The sequence below is a fragment of the Gobius niger genome, assembly GCF_951799975.1.
Source record: "Gobius niger genome assembly, chromosome: 18".
Taxonomy (NCBI): domain Eukaryota; kingdom Metazoa; phylum Chordata; class Actinopteri; order Gobiiformes; family Gobiidae; genus Gobius; species Gobius niger.
The window spans coordinates 10,976,036-10,988,411 of record NC_136869.1 but is presented as its reverse complement, the minus strand read 5'-3'; the positions used below and the strand labels follow the sequence as shown (position 1 = coordinate 10,988,411).

Below are 12,376 nucleotides of genomic sequence, written 5' to 3'. Positions count from 1 at the left end.
GCCCGACCTCTCTGTTTAGAACCTCTGCTTCTGAATGTCACATGAATGCAACTGACTGAAAGAGTATAATGTTTGTTACTCATGTGATGTGTTGTCGCCGCAGGTCAGAATATCATCGTGGCCCAAAGAAAACCCCGGGTCGTGGTTCAGTGAATTTAAGCGCGGCAAAATGGTGAGTGGATTTTCTCTGGGCTCTCTCCGCCTCACTGCTATTTCAGCGACTGTGTACCTGCTCAGTTAGCGCGCACAAAGCCACTAATAGACTCAAATAGCTGCACTAGCCGTGAAATTGCGAGCCACTGACCCCCTCGCTGCCATCCATTAAAAATCCAAACTTTGTTGGTTTAAATCATGTTCATGTTGAGTTAATAAAACCCTCTTTGAGCCGCTGCTTCCTTTCAAGTATAAATTTGCACATTGGAGCGTGCAAATGCAGCAAGAAACACAGAAAAATATGAAGTTCTTGTATGCCAGAAATCTCTGCAAACACATCACTGGCTAGTTGTTGTAGATTTAAAAAGAGTGATCCACTTTATCATGATATAAACTTTTGATTTAGTTCCTTTGAGTGAAGAATCTTTCGAAACAGCCTTCTCCTACACATTCCCCTTTTCGAAGGGCCATATAGAAAACACATTAGCGCCGGATGCTCCTCTTAGTCACTGCAGATGCTCCTGGATAATTATTAATCTCTGTTCTACCTTTGTACACCGGATTTAATTGTCTTGTCTGCAGCGTTGAAATGTCAGCAATCCGTTGTATTGTTCCTCAGTGCCCACGCGCATCTTATATTGTCTCAAACTGAAATGCAGAAAATTAACCAACAAAAGAAGCTGTTATTTGTCGAGTAAAGTCAATAAAGAATGTCACTTGTATAAATATATTAATTATAAAAAATGTGCAGGATGAAGAAGTTGCTGCTCAAAGACACATTACCCTTTTCAGTTTGAATGAGTGGGCGGTTGTTTTAGGTAAACAGCTCTTAAGTAGATATTGTAAATTACTTGACCAAGGGAACAATGTTTAAAGTCCGGTCCAACATGCAGCAAAGTTGCATATCGTTTATCACGATACTTTCCTGCCTCAATATATCGAACTTCAAATTTGTTATCGTGGCCTAGTCAGGATGAGGGCTGGAAACCTTAAAAAACAATTTGATGCCAGTACTTTAACAATACTCACCATAGTTTACAGTATCAGGTTAATCTCCAATGTCAAGAAATGTGTGGGAATAATTGGGGATAAAATCAGGAATGTGAAGAATAGGGAAATATTAGTTGTAAAAAAGATGGCAAAAATGGGACAAATATAAAGAGAAAAAATATTTTAAAATGATGGCAAAAAATGATGTATTTGAGCTGAAAAACGGCACCAGCACACATATTACCTAAAAAAAACCCTCAGATACCATACTTGTATCAATTAATGGTACCCAGCCCTCGTCTGTGAAAGGTCGGCTGTGTTCAAGAAGCATGTTTCCATCCACCCCTTTTTTTTTTCTTTTTCTAACCATTTGGGGAACAGACATCAATGTTCTTTTTTTTTATAGACCTCTAAGTTACCTGACCTTACCCAGTCAAAACCAGTCCAGACAGGATTTAAACCAGTCAAAACCAGTCCAGACCTGATCTAAACCAGTCAAAACCAGTCCAGACATGATCTAAACCAGTCAAAACCAGCCTAGACCTGATCTAAACCAGTCAAAACCAGTCCAGACATGATCCAAACCAGTCAAAAGCAGTCTAGACCTGATCTAACCCAGTCTAGACCTGATCTAAACCAGTCAAAACCAGTCCAGACATGATCTAGCCCAGTCAAAACCAGTCTAGACCTGATCTAACCCAGTCTAGACCTGATCTAAACCAGTCAAAACCAGTCCAGACATGATCTAGCCCAGTCAAAACCAGTCTAGACCTGATCTAACCCAGTCTAGACCTGATTCAAACCAGTCAAAACCAGTCCAGACCTGATCAAAAAACACTTTTGTCCCCTTACAGACAGACAATTCATAAAACAATATATATTCATACAGGATAAAATATTCGAGGTAAATATTGTGAATTAGAATTTGTTCATAATATTTTGCCTTATGAATAATCCTTTTTTTTTATTATATCTTATACATAATTATCAAAATCCTTCAACTTTTCCGCAGTTTTCTCATTAACTGATATGCACCTGTTGTTAACTCATAATTGAAAAGACTCATTAGTTTGTGTATTGATCTGTAATCTCTCTGTGGGTGTTATCTGCCTCTCCAGCTGTCCTACGTGGATGTGGACGGCGCTTCGATAAACATGGTGCAGATGACCTTCCTGAGGCTCCTGACGGCCTCGGCGCGGCAGAACTTCACCTACAGCTGCCATCAGTCTGTGGCCTGGCACGACGCCACCAGCGACAGCTACGACAAGGCGCTGCGCTTCCTGGGCTCCAACGATGAGGAGATGTCTTATGACAACAACCCCTACATCAAGGCCCTATCAGACGGCTGCGCGGTGAGAGACAGACACGGCGCTTCAGAATGATGTCTAAATGCTTTTATCTGGCAGCTTCTGGGATTTGTGATGTCAAATTCGAGAAAGTGTTAGAAGGGACGTATCAATCAAGCAAAATCAACTTTTTGAGCTTTAATCCATGTTATTACAGATGAAAGTCGGAAAATTTAAATATAGTTAAAAAAGTAAATTCATTTCTGTTATTCAACTAAAACTGTAAAACTAATATATGACAGACTCATTACATGCAAAGTGAGCTATGTATAGCCTTTATTTGTTATAATTTTGATTAATATGGCTCAGCTTGTAAAAAACCCAATTAAAAATCGCATAAAGTTAGAATATTTTGAAAATGGACTGTAATATAAGCCATAATAATCAAAATTATAACAAATAAAGGCTTGGCATATGTCACTTTGCATGTAATGAGTCTATATCATATATTAGTTTGACATATTCTAATTTTCCGAGTTTCACCTGTAGGTAGGTAGGTAGGTAGGTAGGTAGGTAGGAAAAGAAAGATGTGTTAACAGTACATAAACATCAAAATCAATAAGTCATAAATAATCATTAAATTGAAAGTGAAGAGTCCAGAATAGTACCTTCATTGTCATTTTCGTGGTTAAATAGAACCATTTCTAGTTTAGATTCAAACCTTGAAAGTAAAGACCATCTTTAGGACTGTTCCAGATTTCAGCCGCTTAAAACTGAAAAGCAGCTTCACCATTTTTAGTACTGACTCTGGGCACCAGCAAGTCATCACTTCTATTAAGTTCTCATGAATGAAGAGATGATTATGATCACGAGATGATTCATATGGTTCGAATAAGCCAGAGATAATATGCTTTGGTTCTAGGCCACGGGTCTCCAACCTTCTTTACCGCACAAGCTCCTTTTATGTGACAAAAAAGGCAGCGAGTGATGAGATGAACATATTTATCGCCAATGACTTGAGCTTCCTCTTTATAAAGTATAAATGTGTTCAGCATGTTCAGAACTAACAGAAAATGCATCCAACTTATGATTTATCAAGTGTTTGTAGAAATGTAGAAAGCCTTTAGGGGGCAACTTGGAAAGGACTTGTGAGCTATTGGAGATCCCCGTTCTAGGCCATGGAGACAATCGCACACAAGCAGAGCTGCTATGAAGTCTATTCTCTGAGCAACAGGAGCCAGTGCAGAAACATGAAACTAATAGACTAATATGGCTTAATATTCTGCTACTTTTCAGAACTGCAGCAACAGTGTACATTATAAATGGAGCATTAGCATTTAATGGCACGCTGACATAACATTTCACCTTTCACAGATCTTTACAACAGGATGAGTCGGTTTTCTGAGGAGATTTGCAAATTGCGACCTTTCACATGTTTGGTCATATGCGATTTATCCTAACAGCTCTAATTCCAAGCGCTGTCAAACCTGATGAGATTCACTCTCCAGTCTGATCACGAACATCTCTTTGTGCAAACCGGTGAATAGGCAATTAACAGGCAGGTTTTTGGGTACATTTACCCCCGTGTCATTTGGAAAGAAAGGTAAAGAACTGTCAAACTTTGAATGGATCTAATTAGTTTCTCATCAGTTTGAAGCAGGGCTGAATAGAATCATTATTTCTCAAAAGGAATCGTCTTGGATTTGAAATGCGAACATGTGAAAAGTTATGGCAGTGGCTAATGAAAGCGGATGACCCCAGCGGACCCGATTCTCTGCCGACATTAGAAAAGGTTTTTGTGTAAGGCAGGTATGGCAGGACAAAAGGCCTGACCTTCATTCAGTTTGCTCACTTACAATGGACTTGAAAATATCAAAAGGTACAGTGTGCGTGCAGATTTCGGACCGCAGAACCTGCTTTTTGCTTTGTTTTTTATTTTGGGGAGACAGTACATGATCACATGAGATGCATACACATATTGCACCTTAACCCTAAGCCTTAAAACATGTGCAAATTCGACTTTCCAGATACCTAACTGAGCCTTTTTGCTTTCTTTATCTCGTTACAGGCGAGGAGTGGCTACGCAAAGACTGTGATGGAGATTAATACTCCCAAAATTGATCAACTTCCAATTGTCGACGTTATGTTGACTGACTTTGGGGACCCCAACCAGAAGTTTGGGTTCGAAGTTGGGCCTGTGTGTTTCCTTGGCTAGCGTTAAAACAAAATAACACATACCTGTTTTATATTTAAAAAAAAGGACTTGATGGGGCAAGCAGAGAAGACGAAGTTTTTGGATACCACCAAATCTCCCCGAAATCCTAAGCCCCACACCCTTATCCACGCCACATGCAAGTTTTGAATGAGAGATGGCCTATCCAACATGTCTTTGTATTTAAATCAACCTCGACGAAACCACATTTCTGAGCCGGTGAGAAGGGACATTTGGAAAAAAAAAGGAAGAGCGCAAGGAATCGTGGCAGGACGAGGGTGCAACGGGACAGAGGCGTCAACACGTGGCTTTGGGGGGGGGAGGGCGCCCAACACCGAGCCCCCTCCCCCCTCTGACTTTGGATTCTCAAGGTGCTGTATGAATAAACTATGGTGCTTGTTTTGTCAAAAAACACAAAGGTTTATATAGAGGTGCTACGAAAATGGAAGGTGTATTTTGATCATTTTAAAGAAAAACTTTGTAATTATTATTTTGTACAATACTGTTATTTCTGAACCCACTTTCAAAACTTGCATGTGTATCAGACCTGCTTCCGGCTTTTTTATTATTATTAATATTATTATTATTTTAAGTCTCATCTCACATTGGACAGTTGAAAGGCTATCGAATAAATTTCTTACTATTTTATTTTTTGTTTCCTCATAATGCAAGCCGCCTCACTTTGCAAAGTTAGCCCCTTGTATATACTGACAGTTCCAGTTTTAACCAGAACCAGCCACTCCCTGTGATCCTGTGCTAAGTAGGAAGCAACCTTTCTCTTATTTAAGACTATTTGTCGTTTTACTGTTTTTTTTTTGTTTCTCTGACAGGCTTTTTATTTCAGGTTGTATACCTCAAAAAACTTTCTTGATAACAAGGATAATATGCCCTGTATATACCTTGATTACACAATTAAGTTTATATATTTTGGGAGGGGATTTTTATTGTTAAAAAAAAAAAAAAGATAACTGGTCTAGACATCCACTGTTCCAAATCTTCTGTGAAACCGCAATGACACAATAAACCCATTAGGTGACCCATTTTTTGTAACTAAAATGAGAAAATGTTTTAAGATGTGCTTTTTATAGTTCATTTAAATATTAAAAACTGGATTGTAAACAACAGTGAACTGAATGTGTGGACGCTTTGTACATCTAAGTAACTTCTTAACATACGCCTACTGTACTTGGTTGTGTTACTAGGAATACGACTCTGGGCTGGTGCAATGGAATCCAATAAAGTACCATCTTACACTAAAATTTCTATCATTTTGACTAAATGGATGTGAATATGGGGCTTTTAAATGTTCCTTTCTTTTGATATCCAACCACTTAGCATAAGTTCTCTGTTTCTTTTGCATGAAAAGCGACAAAGCTTTTAAAAACCGACTCGCGTGAAGGTTTCTGACAGAGAATAAGTAGACTCTCAGAGCAGTGTTCGTAGCACTCGTGTAAAAAGGCAGTTTTACAGGGTTATTACAAGTGACAAAAGCCCTCTCTGACAAATATAAATGATGTGTTCTTGGTAAAGCATAATAGAGGGTTTCGCGTTGTGTAAGAGGCTTCAAAAAGTGTTTGAACAGCTCTCAAGTCAGTACAATTATATAGTGCTGTTTTACCAAAACAATAGTATGTGAAGATGCTGAAGTACTGTTATTGATTTGGTATTGCTTGTAAAATGTTTAACCTCTTAGCCCCCACCTGAACCAAGCACATTTTCTCCAGTTTAGCTTTAGCCAACATCGTGAACGTATAAGGATGAAAACGCAACAAAAGAGCGAAAAATGGCATGAGGAAAAAGATCAGTTTAGATCAGTTGTAGGTCTTAGCTTTCAAATGAGCCATTACTCTGGCCTATAGGCTGTAAGCTCTTAGATGCGGGTAAAGGTGAACTGGAGATAATGTGCTCGGTAAAGATGGGAGCTATGAGGTTAAAATGCACATTTCACAAAAAAGATGTTGTTGCTCATTAGGGCTGCAAGTTTTATTGAATCACAATCGACTGCAATAACCTAACCTCAAGAGTTTTTTTTTCTTTTTCTGTCTCAGGCATGTGGTTCAGCCGCAGCATTTCAAAGCTCTGAGTTTCCATAAAGCAGATTATAAAGTGTTTAGATAGACGCAATGTGACTCCATCCTGGATTTATTTTAGTCACGTGGCTGTCCCCCAGAGCTACTGCGAATGTCGGGGAAACTCCTCCAGAAGAGTGCGCTGTCCATATAAAACCATATTTGTGAAAGTAGATTCTTGTGTGTTGTTCTAATGAGTGGTAATTTGAGCAAGGATGTGTTGTTTGACAGTCTGAACGTAGCTCCCTTCACTCATCATTTTAGCAGCTATATATTCTATAAAAATCGCAAATGAAATTGCAATCACAATAATTGTATGAAAAAAATCGCAATTCAAATTTTTGGCCAAAGTCGTGCTGCCCTGTTGCTCATCCTCCCATCTCCCTTTTGTATCAAAACTTTATTTCCATCAGGGTAGCCCTCCAGATAGGTAATCCTGGTCAAGAACCTGGCTCAATATTCGGAGAAGGGTTTCTGGGTCACTGCTCCTGACAGGTTTCCCCGATGCACAGGTTGAAAGACGACTCAAATGCAAATGTACAGTCTACAAAACAAAGATACAATAATCAACAGTTAGTAATTGGTAACTTAGTAAAACATATATTAACCATAACTGTGTAACGGAGCTATGGCCATGTTGCAAATGTCCGCCACAGAACAGAATAAACTATGCTTCTAGGCTAAAGCGTGAAAAATGTTTGACAATAATGAAAACCTTTGACAATAATGTTCCATAAATGCTGAGAGCATTTACCTTGTCAAAATTGAAAGACAAACTTTTTCTTTACCCATGTTATATGAAGGTTGCACTTCTAATTCTATGCATGTGCTCAGACGAAAGCTCTCCCACCAAAACAATCGATCATATACTTCTGAAATGACAGTTCAGAGCAAACCGAGCTAATTAATTAATACAAATCCCCCAGTGTCGCCGTCTCAGTGAAAATGCACTGATGTCCTGTGTCTTCAAAGCACTGACCACTGACAAAGCTTTTCCTTTCACCTCAAAGAAACCACTAAAAATCCACTAAATTACACCTGACAGCTCGCCGCCACATTGACTTTGTATTTTCTGTTTTAGTTCTCGCCTTTTTCTTTCTCAGTCCTGGTCTTTGTAGACTTGCAGACAGTGGACCAAAGAGAATACAGTACTCACGCAGGAGGCTGGAAAACAATCAAGAAACACCCCCAGTGGTTCACACAGCAGCAGCGCCAGCCGCTCTCTCAAAACTCAAGCCCTGCTTAAAGATGCAGTCTCGGTCTCCAAAGAGGATGTGCATCTAAAGTTGTTTGATACATATTCAGAAGTATTTGTATTTACATGAAGCAATCAAACTTGTTTCAGTGGTTAGACGAAAGACTGATTTTAGTACCTATTAACATATACTGATTTTAGCACTTATTAACATATAAATTTGGCCGACCTAATTTGTGTTAATGTAAGTTTGTATCAAGACACCAAACATTTTTAAGAAAAGTTTCATTCCTCTTCTGTAATGCATTAAGTACATACTTAATGACTGAACCTTTAAATAGAGAATAGGAATGAACTTGGATTGAAGTTCAAGGATACACATGAGACACGTACACACTGAACAGGTTTAGCCATAAGCAAATTTGCATTATTCTTTCATTCATAAAGGAGAGTCTTATCCAAGAACACAACAGTTTGCTATGGCATAATCTGGAATCAAACTCTCAAGCATTGAATCATATATATTTAATCATTACTGCAATTCATTCTTTATTCATTTTTCGCTACAGCAATGCATTGGGTTAGATTAAGTCTAAACACTGTTAGATTACACTTAATTTAGTCACATTTGAGTCTATTTTAGACCTTTTTTTTAGACATTTACTGGTACTTTTGGTTTAATCTTGATCTAGGGTTGGTGGCACTTGGAATGTTGAATATTTTATGAGGAGATTCTTGATGTGAAACATTTGAGACCCACTGTATTGTAGCATTAAAATACCTGAGTGCGACTTCTAACTAGTGTAGGCTATTTTATGTGTTTAAGTCTCTGTTTATTAAAGCAGTACTAAGTAACTCTTGCCCCTAGAGGCCATAAGCGCAACTGCAGGTGTCGTAGCAAGTTGTGATTTTTTTGTCTGTTAGAGTAAATACTACTCTGACAGAAAAGGCGAAGGGAGAGAGGGATATTGTACATCCAATTACACAATGGAAATATTTTTTTTCCACTCAAACTTGCCTGTAAATACTGTTTAAGTGGCGCTAGCCCGCAGTTAGCTTTGTCCTTTTAGCCTGTTAGCTTCTTCATCTTGAATCTATTAGTGAGTATTGGTTGCTCCGGTCCGGTGGCAGTCAAGTTGCAATTGTGGATTTCTGGCCAGAGACACCAGGGGGAGAGGAAAGACCCTCCAATCATCCCATTAACACTTGCATTACCCCCAGAGGGACTACGGAAAGGATTTATTAAGGTGTTACTTTGTATTGCTTTAATGGTCTAATATTTGATGCTGCTCAACATACGTTTCTGATCTCTTGTTGCAAAGGAAGAAAATATTGTCCATGGTTGTCAAAACATCGTTCTTCCAGTCCATTCCCTTTTATATTATAATGATGTCCATCTGTTTTCCTAAATTAGAAACACAAGTGAGCACTAATTGACAGATTTTCATTTTTGGTAAAAGCTTTGTACATTATAACAGGAAATTCAGGGGGACATCAAACCGTCAGCACAGATGGGCGCAGAGCTGATTATGCTGACCACAACCAGACACTTTTCCTTCAGATGTGGGGCACACGTTAAACTGTGAAGGGCACAACACTTTGGGTCACAGAACGATACCATTTAAGAACGCTGGGTTGAATCTAAATGAAACTGGAGATTGAGAGCTGGATCTCACGCTTGTATACCTATGCTCAAAGCTCTACAGACAAAAACACTGAAAACAAAGGGTTTTTGGAGCAACAAAGAAACAAAACCAGCTCACTCTCACTCACTCTAGGCCCCTGTAGAAGTTTCCTCAAGGTCACAGTTTGTGTTTGACTTGTTTATAAAGCAACATTTTCTTACAGGAGGAAAATTTACCAAGAACCTACTACGCACCTGGAGAAAGCGGGATCTCGTCTGATCTTGGAAGCTAAGCAGATTGGGCCTGGTGCCTGGATGGGAAGCGGTGTGCTTGCTTCTGTTCAGTGAGTGACGGCTGATGATGGTTGCTTGTGCCAACTGGCAGTCTTGCTTCTGTCAGTGTACCCCAGGGCTGGTGTGGCTATACCAAAACCAGTAAAGGGAGTGAAAAACAAAGCATGTAATTATAATGCGCCTGGAAAGTGTTGTTTATACTTGGACTGTGCTGCAATTGTCTCTATTTCCTTTCCACCGTGTGCTGTCATTCTGCAACAGTCCTCCTCAGGTCAAAGTTTAAAGCATCTTTGACATAAAAAAGCAACAAGACAAACATATACAATTTTAATATGGAGAGTGCAAGTTTGGAAAGGCAGCTTTATTTGGGTAAGTTAAAGAAGCTGGCAGGTTTGCAGATGAATAATTTATACGAACCAAACTTCTAAATCTCTCTATCATTGAAAGTAGCTGCAGTTCTTTTTACCCGTACCCTCTGTACTGTCTGACTGTTTACTCTACACTCTATGTAAAGTCGGCCGCCTCCTTCATTGCTTTAATTAGCCATAGCTGATAACGCGCTTAGAAATAACTAAATGTCACTAACCTATGCGCACAATATGCTTAATGTCAGAATTAATTAAAAGCTTTGTCACTTAATTACCTTCATTTGTTTACAAAAAGGCCTATATTAATGCGGGTTAGAAAGGAGCCAAAGTCAGAAGCAGGAATTTGTCTTTTCAATACAGACCAATGCTGCCGAAGGTGATAAAAGACACTGGCTTAGGGCTCAGTTCAAAGAGGTGTCTTCAGCGCATTGTGCCTTTGCGCTGTGGGACTGAAAATGGGTACAAAACTATTGTCTTTTATGTCTACAACACTGCCGCTTTTAACATTGTAATTGGGTTGACCCTCAGTTAAACGTAGAAGAAACATAGTTCTCAAATAGTACTATCACAGCAGTAACAATGGAGGAGTTGAAAAGCGAAGCACTTTTTGTCAGTCGTGTTATTTTGTTGTTTCTAAAATATATGAGTGATTTCTGATACGCAGTTTTATTTGAAACGATAATGGTGAAAGTAAGTCAAATATTTAACAAAGATTTAACAAAGTGGATTTGTCCCATTATGTATTTTGGTTATTTTGCTTCGTTTGTTTCATTTGCAATTTACACTAGCTAACAATAACCCCTGATTCATTTTATTAAGTTAATAATTACTTCACGTTGTCCATTTAACACTTTGTTTATTCACTTACCTGTACCACCTGGTGAGAAAGGAAGGGGCGTGGTCTTTGCCATTTTAAAATCTTAGGCTGGACCATGTGGCAGAGGGAAACTGGTTTAAACTTTGCTTTGTGTTTCCTTTTGTGCATGATTTTGATTTGTATCTGTGTTGTTTTGAACACTTATCATTTTGTCACTAAACTAATTCATTTTATATAAAATGATCACTTGCCAGATAGACTTACTGTTGGAACTCAATGAACTAATGGTGCTGACCTATGGGAGGTCCTTTCCCATTAGGGGAGGTATAAAAGCTGACTGTTCTAGTCACTCGGGGCCATTTTGTATGTGACATGTGGGTCAAGTTCTGTTTGTCTTGCACAATAACTGTCTTGTAAGATCTACATGTCAGTCTGCCTGCCCATTTCGACCCCTCGTGGCCAGCTTCCTCACAAATACACTAGCAACTTTTTAATGTTCAGACCCTTATGAGAGACCAACAGGCCCGGTTAGAACGTTGAGGCCGTTGTTCCGTGGACCCACCACCTGCAGAAGGAACCATAGGGGGCTTGTGCAATGTGATTTGGGCAGCTCCAACAGCTGCCCCCACAACCCGTCTAAGCATGCCCCTAAAGCCTTATAGTCTAAAGTTTTATAGCTTATTTTTTTATCTAATGTCTGTGTTACATGTTTTTATGTTTAATGTTGCACGTCTTCACCGAGAGAAAATCCTAGTTTGTGAACCTGTTTACAAACAATGGCAATTCTGATTCTGAAAAGTGGAGGAAGATGGATGGATGGATGGATGGATGGATGGATGGATGGATGGATGGATGGATGGATGGATGGATGGATGGATGGATGGATGGATGGATGGATGGATGGATGGATGGGAAAGAGTCTGGTGCCACACATGGATTCTGATCTTGTGTTCAGACTGTGCCAAGTTTAATGTGTGTAACCCATTATTTTGTTGATATGGGACATGGGCAGAATCTGGCAACCCACAGCATTTCCCAGTGTTGAGGGTAAAGTGTTACAAAAAGGGATATAACATATGCCATACATCCATACATCCATTTTCTTCCACTTGTCCATTACCGGGTCGTGGGGGCAGCTGTTGGCACTGCCTAAATCACATTTCACTACCCCATATGGCTCCTTCTGCAGGTGGTGTGTCTACAGAGGAAGGACGGCCTCACGATCCTAACCAGCCTGTTGGTCTCTCATTAGGGGCTTCTGAACCGCTCTTTGTCTGACCCGTCAACTAGGACCTGTTTGCCATGGGAGACCCTACCAGGGGCACGAAGCCCCCGACAACAGAGCTCCCAGGATCAAAAGCAACCCAT

General features: G+C 39.5%; 1 protein-coding gene across 1 annotated transcript in view; it reads left to right on the top strand.

Moving 5' to 3' along the window:
• Positions 1 to 5,746, top strand: part of col11a1a (collagen, type XI, alpha 1a) — a 92,793-nt gene extending 87,047 nt beyond the window's left edge. Inside the window, exons 65-67 of the mRNA XM_079576018.1 lie at positions 104 to 172; positions 2,262 to 2,495; positions 4,498 to 5,746. Coding sequence (XP_079432144.1) covers positions 104 to 172; positions 2,262 to 2,495; positions 4,498 to 4,644 — 450 coding nt within the window. The 3' untranslated portion in view covers positions 4,645 to 5,746. The remainder of the gene's footprint in view (positions 1 to 103; positions 173 to 2,261; positions 2,496 to 4,497) is intronic.
• Positions 5,747 to 12,376: the final 6,630 nt, after the last annotated feature.